We start from the raw sequence: 19,699 nt of genomic DNA on the forward strand, positions 1-19,699 counted from the left end.
TTTTATTAATGCCAGCATGATTGTCTCCCTTGGCACTGGGGTTGTTTAACACCCCAGGGTACTGCTTTCCAAATGCGTTCACATGCTGCCTAATTATAGCACTTTGTTCATGTCCCTGTAGTGGGAATTATTCGTCAGAAGCACCTTCGCACTGTGTGTCAGTCAGTTGTGAATAATTCAGAAGGCTGTTAGACCATCTATCCTGTAATACATTTGGTTCAGTCACAACCTGCTTAAAAATATATAATAATATAATAACAAGATTAATAATAATATAATAAAGTAGTTTGGAGATTTCTAGATAACAGGTTTTAGGGTAATAGATTCAATAACCGTATTTTATGTTTGTTATGATTATTATTATTTAAATGTAAGTGTTTCTGTATGCATTCACCATACCACAATGCTATTTGTCTGTGCATCTTTCAGACTTGGCAGCCTTGGGACCTGGCACGGCCCTGCTGGACAGTTTTACATTTGACTATAAATAACAGTCAGTTAACCTTCCTATTTCTCTGATTAGACCTTATCAAATTGCCCTCTGTGGCAGTATGCCCCTATATTAAACATGAAGTGCTCTTATTTATGGCTCTTATTTTTTATCTATTTGAAAACACTGTGTAACCTTTGTCATCTGTTACTGTACAATACCTACGGCACCCATAACATGTATCGAAAATAATTACCATTTTCATAGCAGATGGTAGGGTTAGCCTGGTGTGACAGAGCTAAAGTAGACATATCCTAGAAATTATTAGAGTTTAAGTTCATGGAGCTATAGTGAAACTTTCTTTATCCAAAACAACGGTTGTCTCTGTAGTCTGTAAACATACAGTAACACATTGGTCATAGGGCTGGGCCAAATGATGATTTATTTATGCCTGTAGGTAATATGTCTGGCATTCATCAATGATGAGCAAAAGAGCTGAGAGTTTTGAGAAAGTGTTGAGAGGATGAATATTTGTGTGTGTGTGTGTGTGTGTGTAAGTGTACATATACATACATACAGTATTCTGTGAGGTGCACGACCAAAATACATGTAGTTAATCGCAATGGATCAGCACTCTCATAATAAAAATATTTTATTAAAACATGGTGAAAAAAATTCCAACATGTCTGTCCCACCTTGAGAAAGGGCCAAGGACTGAAACGTTGAAATTTTTCGTTCACCATGTTTTAATAAAATTTTTTTTTTAATATATGTACATATATATATGTGTGTATACAAGAATGCTTGGTATTATTTTCCGCAATAAGGATTAATTACATTTTATGATTAATTTTAGGATTAAGTACAAGGTACTGTTTTATTACAGGGAAGAAGGAATTTTTTTATTTTTTTTTACTTTATTGTACTATTTTTTTACTTTACTGTATTAAAATGGAGTCTATGGGGATGGCTTTTGTATAGTGGGTTTTTGGATAACAAATCTCATTCCTGTAATAATGCAGGACTGACTGCCGGGTGATTTGCAGATATAACCCTGAAGAATTAGTTTGACATGCAGCAGTGGTTGCTTGTGAAATGTCAAAATTTCGATTACAGCTCTTCTGTATCTACCTGGTTGCCGAGCTGTATATGATTCAGTCATATTGTTTTTATTAAAGGATTCCGGTTGTAAGGAAGTTTAATGGCTTTGTAGTTCTGTGGAAATTATACTTGATTTGTTAAATGTTGCTTAGTTTTCCAGCAAAGTCTTTCTGATCTGATTATCAGTGGAAATGCTTTTATTACAGAACGTTGTATCACAAGCCATAAGGTGCAACCCTTGGTCTCTGCTGGGCCATTAAACACATTGATCACCTGGAAAAATGGGACCAGTGTCACTTCTGCTTTATTGCACTTCTCAGTATCCACTGGATGTTTGAGGTAGCAATTCAGCCATGGGAGCTGTACCTGACTGATTTTACCTGTTATCTATCCGACATCCTGTATCCAGCAACTTGCAGCATTATTGAAGCCAAATATTGGTTGATAAATGTCCTATAGACAACACTCAGAATCCGGAGTGCAGAGAACAGATTGTACTTTCAATAATAATTACATTTACAAAAACTTTACAAACATTGCTAATTTGTATTTTGGGAAAGTTGCCAAGAATTACATTTATTTCATTATGGAAAAAAACTGATATTGGGTGGACTTGTCCAGTTGTATAAAAACTTAATAACATCTCACCACTGATGCTGCATGTAGACATTTTAATTGAGATAATTTGATGATAGATGTTTGTTATTGTAAACCCTGTAGACAACAGAACAGGATCTGCACACAAATTGCCCATTTATTTGGGCAATTTGCTGGAATGGCAAGGGCTGCTCTCAGGGCCTACAGGTAGTACTCCTGGTGGGGGGTCTGGGTGATGAACCTAGATTTTTAGCCAGTGGGCTAATAGCATAGTTATAGCGACATTGATTTCGGCCAAAAAAAGAAAAGTGAAGAAGTTGTAGAATAAGGGAGGAGTGACGGTGGAGTATGGGAGAGAGAATGGAAGATGGAGAGTAAATGGGTAAGCAAGCAGAAAACTGAAGGAAGGATGGAAACAATGTAAGGATTTTTAATCACATGATGATATTGCACATTTTGTGGCCTAAACAATTTCCCTTTTCGAATAGAGATTGACTGCAACGGCATTATTATTGCTCAAAACTACTGCCCAATGCATTTTTCTGCATCCATACCATTTTAGGCAATTCCTAAAAATAAATAATCTCAATTCAGAGCATTTTATTGATTTTGGAGACATATATTTTTTTATGGACAAATGATTTAAGGCATAACTTCCAAAAAGCTGTAAAATTTAAAATACTACAATAGAACCCGTTTTCTGAACTTATAACCAATTTCTGTCTTAGACCTTTCACATTTGTATCTCCTAGTAGTAATTTCCTTCCTGTCTTGTCCTACCCTAGATGTGGAGGCACTGTTGGTGCAATTTTGACCTGTCCATTGGAAGTTGTAAAGACCAGACTGCAGTCTTCATCAGTGACTCTATACATCTCTGAAGTCCATTTGAACACTGTTAATGGTGCCAGTGTTAACAGAGTGGCAAGAGTATCGCCAGGACCACTACACTGTCTCAAGTAAGAACTAACTTAATATAGTTGATATAAGCGAAATAGTTTCCCTTTTGTATTTTGTTGATTTGCAGTGTGATGCTTTGTGGAGAGTGTATATTTTATGGGTGAAATGGGTTTTGCTATTATATTGGCTATCCAAGTTATACTTATATATAGGGTTTACATTGTACAGATGTAGCTATGTTAATTCAGTGCTATTATTATCTGTTTTTGATTGGATATGCCGTGGCTGGTTTCTTACAAAGGTGTTCTGGCCCTCCAGGAATAATATGGAAGTAGAGCACTAAAACAACAGTAACACTTTGTTGGGAAAATAAAGCAAAAAGGAAAATAATTACCGTTTCATCACTTAATACTTCTCTAGACAAATACACCACAGCATTTTAAAAAATGTTGGCATGGCCTTTTAAAACAGCTCTATATATTGGAGCCATAAGAGAAATTGCTAGAGGCCAACACCTAAAGTTGTAGTAAAAATTTACAATGTTTTTAAATAATAGTAATGAACTTGCTATCTTTATTATATACCTTCTATAATAATAACATTGCACTAATATAATTTCTACAGGTTGGAGAAAGATGAAAAATAGCTTGCCACGGTCTTAGTTTATGCTGGCTGGCTGTGCAAGAAATGACTTCCTGAGTGGTTAGTTGTTGCCATTGACCCATTTAAGGCTGGACTTTATATGTGATATACATACAGTTCAGTCATCTGTAAAAGCTTGTAGTCTTCTCTGATTTGCTGAAAGGTTTGTTTTTCAGGCTGATTAGGAATGATTAGAATGCGTGTGATATGAGCACATAATGGGCTGTTGCTCGGCTCAAAGGAAGTTTCCAGCTGCCTTCTGCCCCTTTCCTTTCCTGCTAACCAAACATGCACAAACAATTAGTCATGATGAAATCTGCATAAACTTTCGAGATTTCATCGTAATTCGATGTTTTACAAGAAGGAGTGGTGAAAGCCTCTCCTGTTATAAATATTTAAACCAACCACCCCTTTTTACTTTTTTTTTTAATAAACTAGTTAAAAAATATACTTTTCTAGTAGAATGTGCCATTGGGTATTTCTAAATAGAAAATTGCCATATTAAGGGCCGCCTCCTGGGATCATAGGATTCACAGTGCACACAAACAAGCAAATACTGAATCCTAATTTACATATACGGAGGAGTGTAAAAAACAAAAGATGCAAAAAGTCACATGATTTTAAAGATTCGGTTTGGTCGAATCCTGCTGAAAGGCTGAATTTTGGCCGAATGCCGAACCAAATCCTGGATTCGTTCATCCCTAATAATTATAGTTATTTTATATGAAGTTGATACAACATCTATAAAATAAAATAGATTTGCCAAATAATACGGGACAGCAGTTTGCGCATATAGAAACACTTCACCAAAGTAGATGCCCATAGTTATAATTGCATATTGTTAGAAGGTAGTAGGGGGAGAGCCCAGCTCACGAGAGCATATAATCTTTTAACTATATTAAATTGTTAAAACTTTAGGGCTTACCCCATTAAACAAGCTTTAGAAGTGTTCTAAATTGTACCTATTAGAAAACGGCCTGCTTAAAAGAAGCATTTCTTGGCTTTCTACCTCATCTCAATGCAGTTAGTTATTACATATATTGTCTTGTTTGTCTTTTAGAGTGATCTTGCAGAAGGAAGGTCCTCGTTCCCTATTCAGAGGTCTGGGTCCTAATCTTGTGGGCGTGGCTCCTTCCAGGTAGGTTTCTAAACTTTGTCCATGTCACTCATGTTACGCACTTAGGCATCTTCTGTCCAAAATCTTCTCCATGTGAGCTTACTGAACAGGGTGTGAATTAGAAAAATGCAAAGAAAATAGCCACATGTGACTGCACCCCTGTAGGGTAATGGCCCACGTGGTACATTTCAGCACACAAAATTACCTGATGCACCTGGAAACAGTGTGGGCATTCTATGGCTGAAACGCACCAGAACTGGCAATTTCAGGTATTTTCCAAGGCTCTTACTTCTACCAAAAAAATTAAAGAAAAAAAGTGGAAGACATATTAAAGGGTTTAATAGATATACAGGTCTATGAATAAGGACCTGTTACCTAAAACCCAGTAGTAATTTATATACCGGAATCCTGTTTTTTTTTTAAATATGTTGGCAAATTAATAAGGATGACTTATTACTCTAATTAGGTACATAATGTTTTAGACCTGTGGTGGCTGTTGGCTGCTTTGTCAGACACACTTTTTGACACAAAACACCTAAAATGAACTTCTGCAGGTTCCGGTGTATTAACTAAGAAATACCTGATTTTGGACATTTTGGTGTTGTGCCAAAAATGCATCAGGCAAAAACAACCCACATCCCCTTTGTGCTCATGAGCTTAGAATTGTATTGTGTTTTACATTATGCATCCTATTTACATGAGAAGTATACTAGTTTCTGGTTGTTCTTGATGGATTAAATGCTTGTATAGTCATGTGATTTATTGGCCAATAACCTCTACCAATATTTTGTCCTGGAGTCTTCACAGTTCGCTGATTACTGTATTTAATATTTCACAGAGCCATCTATTTTGCAGCTTACTCGAGCTGTAAAGAAAGGCTGAACCATGTATTTGCAGCGGATTCCACCCAGGTTCATATGATCTCCGCTGGGGCAGCAGGTAAATGCATATGTAGTTGCATAGAATTGATGGTAGGCCAGTAGTTAGTAACATGGTAAGGCAGTCAATGTTTGTCGTTGCAAATGGACTGCAATCTATGCTTCTTAGACCATAGGGATATTAGCAGAAATAGTTCATAAATAAGAATGATAGTTGAACCTAGTGTTGCTGTCAACCACCTGTATTAAGTCCTATAGAACCCTTGTATATTGGAATAACCAGTGCAATGCATTGCAATTCACCTTGCTGAAAGGTAATCCATTCACTGACTAAAACTCTGCACATGGTGAATCACTGTGCAATTATATAGCCTAGGGATAATGCTAAGATATATATCGTGCCCTATGTCACTATAGGACTGATTCACTAAAGGTCGAAAAAACGAGTGATATTTATAGCATGAATTAAAAATATTATCACTTCTTATATTTTGAGAATTAACGATCAATTCACTAAAAGGACACTTGTCTGAATTAAGAAGCAATGTTATTGTCGTTATTTATGTTGCGATTACATATTTTTAAGCAATATTTTAAACCATGCAATATATTTATGCGTTATTTCATTGCACGCGATATTAGCGCACACTATTACGCACGTAACCGTTACTTTCTGAAAATTACCATTTCCCTGAAAACTGGAGGATGCATCACTCTAGGGCAATCCGACTGCAAACTCCATCTTGTCAGCACAGACAATCACCAGCTGCAATGTTGTTTTGTAACGCCTACACCTGGGAGGCGTTAAGTTTCACATTAATTATGGCCACATTGTATGCTTACACTTAAACTATGTCTGTGAATTATGCGTTAGTATTATTTCTATTCGATAATTACCACAATGTGATGGAAAGAACGCTTTGCGATAATTGGGATTTTTGCACATGCGAAATGAGTAGTAATGCATGCGAAATGACTTTAATGAATCGGTACTTAATTAACGAACACTTTTTAACGCATAAAACTATGTGTTAAGCATTAACGGCCTTTAGTGAATCGGCCCCTTTGTGTTTCTGCTTAGAAACCACTGGAACATTTTATCTGAACTGATTGTGTACAAAAAGTACTGTTTAAGGGTCAGTTATTGCCTTTCTCTTTGCAGCTCTGAGATAAGGCTGCATCTGGCACATAATCTTTTGTAATATTTTTTTCATTAAAAGTGTAAAGTGTTACTGTCTTCATTACACATTTGTGTATGAGAAAAACCGTATCCTCTAATGAAAGGCCTTTCTCTTTATCACCAGTATATTTGTGAAGACTATTTTGGGAATATTCATAATAGAAGTTGAAAATAATTAGCATTTTGTATGTAAAATCTAAGATGCCACAAACAGGCCATTGACAGTCCATTCTATTAATGCACTTGTTGGGCCTGCAACCCAAATAAATGGACTGAAGGAATTTATAACAAGGGGCATCCCTGGTTACTTCCATGTTGGCTAGTGACATTTCAGTAGACCAGTTGCATTCAGAAGAGATCCCACAATGGTCTTTCAGAACAGCCTTCTGAGGCGACACATAAAAATACAAGATCTTCATAAGTCCATGTACAAGTGCTTACATGTAATTCTTCCACCCCAAGCTTCTTCTCAGGAACTAACATTTTATTCATAATCAGTCTCTTCTCTTTGGCAATGCTTCCTTTGTTTAAAGTGTAATTGTTTTCTAAGGGTAATAGCGATTTCTAGCATCTTGTTGCTGGTGTATTTCTTGCTTTGTGACAGAATGAATGGGAATCACCACCAAGCAGTGGCTTGTGTACCATTACCCTAATTCTGCACTTATATCCTACGTGTTTTTTTTATTTTATTTTATATTTTAATCAAACACAGAGTGGCGTAGCTTGCAAGTGCTGGGCCCCTCCACAAAAAACTCTTCAGAGGGGCTAGTATGGGTGGAACTATGATACAGACCCCACAGTCTGCCCCCTTCACCTAAGCATCTGCTGTATATGCAGTTATAACTCTTCATATACTACCCCTTCGGCCAACAGTTTTTTTTTTTGTTTTTTCCAATGGCCCATTTATGCCCAGCTAAGGTGGGCCATATTGGGCTAATGCCATCAAAATAAGGCAATTGGTAAAGGAGCCATCAGAGCGAGGGCAGCATCAATTAGTCAATTTGGTGCTCGATACAAGGGGAAAATCAAACCTGCTTGATACCTAGTTGATAATTGGCCAGAAATTGGTGGGGTAGGCTCATTTGGGGTCCCCATACATGGACAGATAAGCTGCTGATTGGTCTAAAGGACCTGAATTGACAGCTAAAATCTGTCTTTGTATGGTCACCTTAGCTGTGGTGCCAAATTGCACTTTATGACATTGGCTTTATCCTGCTTACTAAACTATATGCTGCATAGAACTTTAACTGCTATTGAAGACTTTCACCATTTTAGCTGCAGGGATTCATTTTCACTTCTTTGCAATTATAATCTTTCAGATTGTTTGTTTGCTTTTGGAAGCATGGCCCGAATGGTTTCCTTTTGGTGCTGCATTTGGTAATTGAATTAAAGAGAGAATTCGCCATCATAAAACTTGGTGTTATTTATCAAATATCAAAGTGGGAATCCTGATGAATTCCCAACAGACAGATATTTTATCCATGAATCAAAACTTTCCTACACTTAAGAAAATTATTAACAAATTGCCACATTTATTTACTGCTTTGAGCAGTTTAACTGTCCAATGTTGTGATTGTGTTTAGTAGCCGCACTGTGCACAATCTCCTGTCCGAATCCTTGCTCCCTGATGCGAGTCAGGCCATGAGATATTAGATTCAGGTTATAGTCACTGTTATATTCATTTTTAAAGGCTTGATAAAAGTTTTACCAAGGGGTAGTTATCACTACTGCTTGGATGTGTTTTTAAAAATTATTTTTATACTTGGCTTACTCAACTGTTTAACACAAGCTAAGTTAACTACACCTATAATAAACTCAGGTGCATATTTTATCTCAGTTTTACAACTTCTGTTACAAACATCTGCCTTGAAAAAAGAAGAAAAGTTATAGACCATAAATTGTAAGAAAAGTACAGGTTATCAAATTGGTGTGTAGACTAATGCCACAGCAGGCTTATTTTCAGCCTGTGGATCAATGCAGGCAGAGAATCAGCCCTTATGGTTGCCTCAGCATACCTAGTGGCAGTTGCCTTTAGATGTTGGATGTAGCAAAGCAAAATAGCTTCTAGACAGTACATTTTTGCCTTTTCTTTTAGGTGACCTGTCATCTGGACATAAAAAAACTGTACAATTAAAGTCTTTTGCAAATTAAACATAAAACTTTTTTTTAAACACATTTGAATATATCAGCTGTCAATCATATATTGACAATATTGCCCGCCCGCCTCAGCAATTACTTTCATGTTCATGCGTCAGGTCCTCCTCCTGGCTTATACACATGAGTTGCAGATGTTGCAAACTTTGCCATAATAACAGCTTCCACAAAATGGCCGCCTCCTGCTTGCTGTGATTTTGAATTCCAAAAGAAGAAAAGACTCAATATTTAAATAATTCATTTAGTGTAAGTAAGCTTTATTGTGCCTGACTAGCAAAATAAAATAAAATAAGATTTTGAAGTATTTCTTAGGATGACAGGTCCCCTTTAAGTTTCATCACACACTTGCATAATATACACGAGTGCTGCATGTGCTTAAATGTTACATTTTCAATCTAGTCTCTTATTATTCCTAATAAAAAAGGCTAGATATCTGTAGTCTTCTGTTGCCATTTATTTCTTTTCCACATATATTTTTTTCATTTATGGGACAAACAAATGACAAAAGCAACACTTACTCAGACTGAACATTTATTTAGGTTCTTTATGCACAGAGGTTTTCACTGTCCCAGATCACTTATGGTATACTAAAGCAGACATTCTTACAATCTTGAATTTAGAATTTAGTTTCAGTCCTGTCATTTAGTGCCAACCATTAAACCATTATCTGTATTATTCATCCCATCATCCCCATTTTCCATGATATTGCCACCTTGCAGACACTCGTGCTGCAAAGTTACCCATAAAGCTTGTCAGCATTATACAAATAAAGTATAATTATTCCAATAAGTTTGGTGTATTATTGGCCATGTGATATACAGGTCCTTTTCAAAAAATTAGCATATTGTGATAAAGTTCATTATTTTCTGTAATGTACTGATAAACATTAGACTTTCATATATTTTAGATTCATTACACACAACTGAAGTAGTTCAAGCCTTTTCTTGTTTTAATATTGATGATTGTGGCATACAGCTCATGAAAACCCAAAATTCCTATCTCAAAAAATTAGCATATCATGAAAAGGTTCTCTAAACGAGCTATTAACTTAATCATCTGAATCAACAAATTAACTCTAAAAACCTGCAAAAGATTCCTGAGGCTTTTAGAAACTCCCAGCCTGGTTCATTATTCAAAACCGCAATCATGGGTAAGACTGCCGACCTGACTGCTGCCCAGAAGGCCATCATTGACACCCTCAAGCAAGAGGGTAAGACACAGAAAGAAATTTCTGAACGAATAGGCTGTTCCCAGAGTGCTGTATCAAGGCACCTCAGTGGGAAGTCTGTGGGAAGTCTGTGGGAAGGAAAAAGTGTGGCAGAAAACGCTGCACAACGAGAAGAGGTGACTGGGCCCTGAGGAAGATTGTGGAGAAGGACCGATTCCTGACCTTGGGGGACCTGCGGAAGCAGTGGACTGAGTCTGGAGTAGAAACATCCAGAGCCACCGTGTACAGGCGCGTGCAGGAAATGGGCTACAGGTGCCGCATTGGTCCACTGTGTTTTATCAAGGGCAGGGTCAATGCAGCTAGCTATCAGGAGATTTTGGAGCACTTCATGCTTCCATCTGCTGAAAAGCTTTATGGAGATGAAGATTTCATTTTTCAGCACGACCTGGCACCTGCTCACAGTGCCAAAACCACTGGTAAATGGTTTACTGCCCATGGTATTACTGTGCTCAATTGGCCTGCCAACTCTCCTGACCTGAACCCCATAGAGAATCTGTGGGATATTGTGAAGAGAAAGTTGAGAGACACAAGACCCAACATTCTGGATGAGCTTAAGGCCGCTATTGAAGCATCCTGGGCCTCCATAACACCTGAGCAGTGCCACAGGCTGATTGCCTCCATGCCACGCCGCATTGAAGCAGTCATTTCTGCAAAAGGATTCCCGACCAAGTATTGAGTGCATAACTGAACATAATTATTTGAAGGTTGACTTTTTTTGTATTAAAAACACTTTTCTTTTATTGGGCGGATGAAATATGCAAATTTTTTGAGATAGGAATTTTGGGTTTTCATGAGCTGTATGCCACAATCATCAATATTAAAACAAGAAAAGGCTTGAACTACTTCAGTTGTGTGTAATGAATCTAAAATATATGAAAGTCTAATGTTTATCAGTACATTACAGAAAATAATGAACTTTATCACAATATGCTAATTTTTTGAAAAGGACCTGTATACCTGGAGAAGTCAGAAGTCATGCACTACCTGACTATTGTCAGTAAAGCTGAAATTTCTGCTACACATTTAATTTAAGTTATTAAATATATATTTCTAATGTATGCTCTTTAGTATAATAATTACTGGGCCATATTTCAAAAGCTATTCTAAGGTACATATAAATTATAAGGTCAAATGTGATAAAGATATGGACTTCAAGCATGGCACTGTTTACAAATAATGTAAAATATTCTGCCTTCCCTGCCCTCTGGCACTTTAGTCAGTGAAAAGAACCATGCCAAGTTTCCTAAATGAGTCTGATCTATTAATTGAGCTGATTATTATATGAGATTATTGGATTGATTTGTAGCTAATGTATTTGAGTAGATATGTGAAGCATTGTTTGCTTGTGAATTGCCCCAGTTCCTCTTGAGAAATATGACCTAGTTTTTTTAAACATAATTTAAAGAGTAAAGTTACCCTCTTTGAAGTGCAGTTTATTTTTCCATAAGCAGTTTAACATTAGGTCAGCTCATACTTGCTTTATATATTTGCTTTTATGTATGACATATTGCCAGCCATGAAGAAATGAATGCTTGAAATGGTTAGTCAACATAATGAGATGGAACTGTATGATTAGAGATACAAATGATATGGGCAATACCAAGTCCTATGTGTTTATGCAAATATGCTAAGAAGAAATGTTCACACACTAAACTCTGCCTTCATACTGTACCCTGTGTTAAATCTAATGGTGAGACCGGGCCTCAACAAGGCATGTAAGGCATAACATTCTAAATAGCTAATGTCATTCAGTTACTGTAATTATTTTCACATTGAAACTGTTTTTTTCCTTGTCAATCTGAATCTCAAAATGACTGAAATCCTTGCCGTGGGTATAATTGGTACGCAATGTTGTGGACCACTGCTTGTTTTTGCGATACAGAAAAGCCTGTGTCTATTTTAGGCATTTACTGTACATTTCAACTGCGAAAAGCGCGAGATTGTGTCATCTCATGCTCGCCTCCTGCAGGTCTCGTCCTGCTGCAATATGGACTAAGTAGAACTTCGTGAGTACTTGACCCTGCTTCTCTTTGCAGCGAAAAGTGTAAGAACCACACATGGGAAATGTTTTGATTTTTTTTTTTTTGCTTTCTTTCTTTTTCTTTTTTTAAGGGAAATGGAACATTCATTATTTTAAAGTATTTAGAGAAAAAGCCCTAACTTTTTTGAACATGCGTGATCTTTGGGCTTTCCTTTCTGTTGTGGTGTATGTGTGTTTTCATATTCATTTTTTTCCCTTGGATTCATCATGTTCTTTAAACACAAATGCTAAAATACATAAATGGTTTTTTTTTTTTAAATTACTTAATGTATTGCCTAATATTCAATAGCATTCTTCTGTTGAATAAATAATCTCAGTAGGAATGGTATAATTTCTCTAGAAATGACACCCTATCCCCACTGAAGTCCACCAATTGTCAGGACCCCCCCTTAGTCTATAATAGTGATCCCCAACCAGTTGCTCGGGAGCAACATGTTGCTCCCCAACCCCTTGGATGTTGCTCCCAGTGCCCTCAAACCAGGTAGTTATTTTTGAATTCCTGACGTGGGCGCAAGTTTTGGTTGAATAAAAACAAGATTTCCTACCAAATAAAGCCTCCTGTAAGCTGATAGGGTGCATAGATAGCCAATCACAGCCCTAGTTCCACAAATATCTGGGACGGTGTGAATGCCAAATCGCCCCCTCACTGCCCCTCAGGCTGGGATGCCAGGAGTATTTTTTAGAAACAAATGGCTATTCTCTGCAATTCTTAGCTTTACTGGCCTTTAGGTTGGGCCCTTCCAACTACTGCTCTGGGTCCCGTTGCTAAGGATAAGTCACTAAGGAGACGTTATAGGATATCATCTAGTGGTTTCCAAAATAAGTGGCACTAGATTATATCCTACAAAATGAGGTATCGGCGCATCTTTATAAAAATGCATGTATGTATTTTAGCCTTTGTGTCTCCTATTCTTCAACTGTTCTGCAGCTTCTCTTAGAATTAGATATTATACATGTCATGCTTCTCTCAAGCTGTGCCCTAAGGTTCTTTGAAACAAATGCACCATGCTTCCACTTCATGTCATGCATATTTCTTCATCGACCATTTTTCTTTTGCGCTGCATACCCATGCTTCTTGGTCCTTCTGTAGTACTAATTCTTTAAAATGGCTTTGTGGGATCTGGCCTGACTTGCATCATACCTGCTATTGGTCAATTTCTACATAAAGTGTATATGCAAGGCTTTTCCGCTCTTTTACTCTGTGGATATTTGGAAATGGCTTTTAGCAAGGCAGTCAATTTGGATTTTATTGGATCCACTTCCTTTGTTTGATCTGGCTTTTCTGTGGAGAATGAACTAAATCCAAAATATTATCTAAGGCAAGCACCATCAAGCAAACATGTTGTGAAACTTTCTAATAGTAAATGAGCTGAGACAACATTGTACAGTACATGATAGAAACTGCAGAAAAGTTTTCTGTCAGTGCCAAGGAAATTTGTCTAAATGAAGAAATAACCATAGCCAAACCAAAAAAGAAAGCAATGAACAATAGTTAAATGTATTTATTTGTAAATAGTACTATAATTTCTCAAGTCTTAGAATAGAAAGGGCTATAAATAAAACCACCCACTAGGTTAGTGAAAATCACATATGAGAGCTAAAAAGACATGGCCATGATTATGGATTGCGTATTAAAACCTTGCAGGCAATACAGAAAAAAACCCACAACTAAAAATTTGGATGTTACAAACCAGTTGTTTATTACTCTCTTAAGTATCCTAGATATGCCACAAGGAACATGTGGACCACCATAATAGTTTTACACTATACTTAAAATATGTAGTGGTAAAAATTGAAAGTTTTCAGTCCCTAGTTGCAACACCTTTGGTCCTGGACATACAACTGTTTATAACTGTGTCTTTCCTTCTCTATTTGCATTTCTGCCCTGCATTTCTGTCTTGCAAGAAATGTCCCATACTGTTCATCTGTACTTTCTGATTTCCAGGACATATTACAAAGCCTCATGCTTTTATCAGATAGAGCATATTGTAAAATTGATACATAAAATAGACCAAAGCATGTGGTTTGCTGTTTTATTTCCATATATGTGTGTGTGTGTGTGTGTTGGATGAATGCTGGGGATATCCTTGCAAGCTTTCCTCCATGTGAGATGGGTACATATTAATGTCTAACTGCAGCATGCTTTCTCTGTTACTACTTCCAAGAACGTCATTAACATTCTTAGTTCTGTTCAGATTTCTCCAAAAAGTAAAGCAACATTTTATTGTTTGCAATACAATAATTATCCAGAGTTACGATATCTTGCATCTTTTCACATTTAGCCTGGTGAAATGTTTGTAATGGCATGCTACTGCCTTTGAAGACAACTATACCCAAAAACAACTGTTGTAATCGGAATTCACCTCATGACAAAAATGTAATACATCTTAGTTTTATCTTATCGCTGTGAGATAACAAAGGTTAATGAGCCTTCTGCAACTGTGCCTGTATAATATCCATAGAGGCTGCTTTTGGCTGACCATGCCTTTTTTTTTCTTCATGACACTTCATGAGTGCCACAAGAGTAGGTAACAAAGGCAAACTGTTGTTAAACAATACTAAGCCATTATATTATTGTATTCTATTAAGCTAGCCATACACTGGAAGATCTGCCTGTTTGGCAAAGTCACCATACAACCGTATGGGTGATTGGACAAGTCAGGCTACGTGTTCTGTGCCCTGTGTTCATACTCATCAGGAAAGGACCTCGTCCACAGCCTGATGTGGTCCTTGTCTGACAGGATTTCCAGCAAGACTTAATACCTGCCTGAGCTTCAAACAGATATGTGTTGGGAGAAGCTAATTTTTGCCCCATACAGTGCTCAGTGAGCTGGCGACCTAAATAATAGTGGCCAATTTGGTACGCTTTACTGGTCTGTGTATACACAACTTTAGATATGTTTTGAAGATTTCAGTAGAGCCAAACAGTTTAGGTTTATATCTCGTTTATGACTTATTCTCATGTCATTAGTCATGCTATAAGACTTATACAATATCTTCTACAGCATTTTTGTAGGATGCAACATCACAGCAAGCTTGTTTTATTAGTAATGATAATCTAAATTGTTTTGGTTAGTTATGTGCTCCACCTACACTCTTGGTAGTATGATGGTAAATAAAGTTGTGGGCACGTGGGCAAGGAGCAGTTGAAAAGGTGAGGTAACATGGTTTTCTCATGGAGAGGGTGTAAAGAGCAAAACCTTCTCTTGTTTTTGGGTATAGTAGTCCTTTTCTAAAGTGTGCTTAGTAGCTTGTAAGGCCCAATGAACTCTATTATAAATGCATGTTTATATAAAGTCATGTTATTTGAGCAGTTTGTACAAGATGCTGAGATCAGGAAAAGATGTTGTATACAAGAATGAACACTGCAGAGCGGAGACTAACTAGCAAAAAAACTATAGCAGTATATTGTCCGGTGTTTTGTCATGTGACTCTATAACTCCCTTCCTGTGACCCTGTAAACAAATGCTTTTTACATAGAGTGGGTGGGAGTTACCCTGAAACAGCTAGGCTGTTTTTAGTTGTGGGCTGTAAAGGGAATTTACCATTAAAAAGTTTTGTTTTACACATTAGTTGCGGCATTCACTATCATTTTTTTGTGCTGTGTGTATGGTAGCCTTCATACTCTCCTATGACATTTTGCATCACTTGCCTTTGGTGATTGTGATGTGCCATTTCACTAACACCACTATGTTTTTAGAGCCATTTTTTTCTTGGACAATAGAGCATTCATTTGTATTTTAGCTACTAAAACCAGGAATTACAGACCAGTAAGACTTACACTGTATGTTTTTAACCTGGATCTTATGGTATCTTACATATCATCGCACGTCATAAACTGAAAACCGATAAAACTTTCTCGGGGTAAATTCCCTATAGCTACACTAATCTTAATCTTAAGCTCAAACCCATTTGATCACATTATGTTGCCTTTATTTTTGTGTCTCATGCAAAATATTTTATTTCCAACTTCATTTTAGGATTCACAGCCATAACAGCCACCAATCCAATCTGGTTAATTAAGACTCGCCTGCAACTAGATGCAAGGTAAGCATTCATATCTATGGACGTTTGTAACTGATAATTTGTGCATATGGTTGCTGTTCACATGCCCTGAGGAAGAGCCCGGCTGGGCTCAAAACATTGCAGTCTTTAATATGTACATTAAGATCATGATGTGATTGTTTTATACAATTTACTTTTGCACTTCCAATGTGTGTGCTGTCCGTTTTTTGAAATATATTGTGAAAGGAGAATCCTAGCCTGTTGGGGACAAAGCAATGCAGTTTTGTTTCATGTAAATTAAAAATAAATGTTCCTAAAATAATAAAGTAAATCTTCCCTTTCCCTCCCTCCACAATCTGCCTCTCTGCATGCAGGCTTTGTGTCAGAGTTGGTCTTTGTTGGACAGTTGGCTTTAAAGGAGAAGGAAAGGCTAATAAAGAGTTACTCTATAGCTGCAGGAATACCTTCAGTTCTCTCAATAGTGCCCTTAAGTCTCCCCATATTTCACCTGTTCAGATGATCAGAAGCCAAACAGGAAGAAAAAACACAGCTGTGTAAAGAAAGTTCCCATAATGCCTCACTCCTGCACCCAGACCAAGGCCAGCTACTCAGGAAGCGCATGCGTATTTTACATCTCACAAGCAGGAGCGTTCACCCTCCCACCGCACCTGTGACCCTCCCACTAGGAGCACACACCGTAGAATAGGTCTCGCTCGCTTCTAGGGAGAGGGAGAAGATTCATGCATGCGCATTTACTTATGCGGCACCATGTTGGGCTAATTTAAATCCAACATGGCAGCCGCAATAGATGCTAAAGAGTAGGGATGTAGCGAACCTCAAAAAAAAAGTTCGCGAACCTGTTCGCGAACTTCCGCCGAAAATTGCGAATATTCGCGAACTTTGCGAACCCCATAGACTTCAATGGGAAGGCGAACTTTAAAACCTAGAAAAGCCATTTCTGGCCAGAAAACTGATTTTAAAGTTGTTTAAAGGGTGCCACGACCTGGACAGTGGCATGCAGGAGGGGGATCAAGCAAAAATTTCTCTGAAAAATTGACCCACGCTGTTTTTCGAAATGATCGGTAATTTTGTGACTTTTTCGTAATTTCCGGCGCTTTCGTAAAGTTATCGTAAGTTTTGCGACTTTTTCGGAGCATTCGTAACGTTATCGTAAGTTTTGCGACTTTTTCGGAGCATTCGTAACGTTATCGTAAGTTTTGCGACTTTTTCGGAGCATTCGTAACGTTATCGGAAGTTTTGCGACTTTTTCGGAGCATTCGTAACGTTATCGGAAGTTTTGCGATTTTTTCGGTGCCGGCGAACCCAAATTGCGAACATCACGAAAAGTTCGCGAATTTGCGGACTTGCGAACACCCGATGTTCGCGCGAATTAGTTCGCCGGCGAACAGTTCGCTACATCTCTACTAAAGAGTGCTCAGAACGAACGGCGAGTGCTTTGAAAGTGCTTGCAAAAAAGGTAAAAATATGTAGCGATCAGCTACAGGGACATGTGGCCTATCTATGTATGGGGGGGGGGGGGGGTGGGTGTCACATTTTTAACCCTTTCCTTCTCCTTTAATACATCATTGACATGTGGATGTGGCCCTTCAAGGGATTTTTGTGGCCCCTGGTCTGCTCAAATGCTCCTTAGACGTCACTGTATCACATCCTCATGTTCCTTTAATTTGGCCATTAAACATGCTACTTACTTGTCCCATTACATGTAATAAGTTGGACAGAACCCTAGGGTATGTATCAATGCTAGTTGTCCATAAAAAATACTCCTATTTTCGTAAGACAAAGCTTCTGTTAACTTTTTGCTTTTGTGACAGTATTCCTTTAAGATCCGGAGACCCAGTAATAGATGGATAATATACTGTTATTCCTTATTCATCATGTGACCAGCAGATAATGAGCACATTGACAGTGTTTGTGTGCTTGTTTACTCCAACTCATGGTTCTTGTTGCACTTGATGTCAAAACAAGGAGCTCTTTCTAATAAAGAATGTTGTGTAATATCCCGCATTAGGGCCCAGATATATGCAGATATCTGTGTAGGTGGTGATGCAGTTTCGTTTCACTACACATTCCATATACAAATAATAAAAACTTTGTTCTTAAACCAACAGTATCTATTTGTGTGTGTGTGTTTAACCTTTACTTATAAGTCATTGTGTTAACTGGCTACTGCCTAGTTTGTGCATATATGTATATGATGCAGTATCTTTTAACCTGTTTTTTTTTTTTTGTTTTTTTTTTTTTCAATTTTAGAAATCGAGGAGAAAGAAGAATGAGCGCATTTGAGTGCATACGCAAGGTGTACAAAACTGATGGACTGAAGGGGTTTTACCGAGGCATGTCTGCCTCTTATGCTGGCATCTCTGAAACCGTTATCCACTTTGTTATTTACGAAAGTATTAAACGCAAACTGCTGGAACAGAAAATTGCTGATGAAGATGAGTCTGTTAAAGAGCCCTCAGACTTTGTTGGACTTATGCTGGCAGCAGCAACTTCTAAAACATGTGCCACCTCCATTGCATACCCGCATGGTAAGCTGGCAGGAATATCTTTACTTAACTTTACACCCGCCCCCCTGCCCACAAAGCATCTAATCAGCCTAAAGTCTCAGCATCAATGATCCAGGTCTTTACAGTTGTCACAGGAGCTCCCCATCTTGGAAAGTGTTTGCAACACTCGCATGCTTAGTATGCTTTATGCAGTTGTTGAGAAGCTGAGCTTAGAGTTCGTCGCAAATTATCCAGCAGAAAATTATGCTTTCATGTAATATAAGCTGATTATTCATTCTGATCCTAATTGCGCTGGTTTCAGAGCAACCATGTAATGTAAATTTGAACAAATTACTAATCAGCCATATATCGTGACATTTATAATCTATATATACAGTATATTGTCTGTCTGTCCCTAAGCTCAGTAAGTGACTGCAGCACAGAGCATGTGCAGGGAATCAGCAGAAAAGAAGATGGGGAGCTACTGGGGCATCTCTGGGGGCAAAGATCTTCCCTGCTAAAGGGCTGTGGTTGCATGGGCTGACGCACAAACACTAAACATAATGTACAGGTATAGAATTCCTTATCCAGAAACTCGTTATCCAGAAAGTTCTGAATTACGGAAGGGCCATTTCCCATAGACTCCATTATAAGCAAATAATTCCATTTTTAAAAATGATTTCCTTTTTCTCTGTAATAATAAAACAAAACCTTGTACTTGATCTAAGATATAATTAATCCTTATTGGAGACAAAACAATCCTGTTGGGTTTAAATGATGTTTAAATTATTTTTTTAGTAGACTTAAGGTATGGAGATCCAAATGGTGATCCCTTATCTGGAAAGCCCCAGGTCCTGAGCATTCTGGATCTGGATAACCTGCCCTATACCTGTACCTGTACGTTCTTTAGTTAAGCTTTAGT

The 19,699-nt window shown here is 37.7% G+C and overlaps 1 protein-coding gene across 1 annotated transcript in view; it reads left to right on the forward strand.

Moving 5' to 3' along the window:
• The window catches only part of slc25a36 (solute carrier family 25 (pyrimidine nucleotide carrier), member 36), a 37,157-nt gene that overhangs the window by 11,850 nt on the left and 5,608 nt on the right, over positions 1 to 19,699 (forward strand). Inside the window, exons 2-6 of the mRNA XM_002941191.5 lie at positions 2,914 to 3,084; positions 4,728 to 4,805; positions 5,623 to 5,723; positions 16,246 to 16,312; positions 18,542 to 18,819. Coding sequence (XP_002941237.1) covers positions 2,914 to 3,084; positions 4,728 to 4,805; positions 5,623 to 5,723; positions 16,246 to 16,312; positions 18,542 to 18,819 — 695 coding nt within the window. The remainder of the gene's footprint in view (positions 1 to 2,913; positions 3,085 to 4,727; positions 4,806 to 5,622; positions 5,724 to 16,245; positions 16,313 to 18,541; positions 18,820 to 19,699) is intronic.

The sequence above is a fragment of the Xenopus tropicalis genome, chromosome 5, assembly GCF_000004195.4.
Source record: "Xenopus tropicalis strain Nigerian chromosome 5, UCB_Xtro_10.0, whole genome shotgun sequence".
NCBI lineage: Eukaryota > Metazoa > Chordata > Amphibia > Anura > Pipidae > Xenopus > Xenopus tropicalis.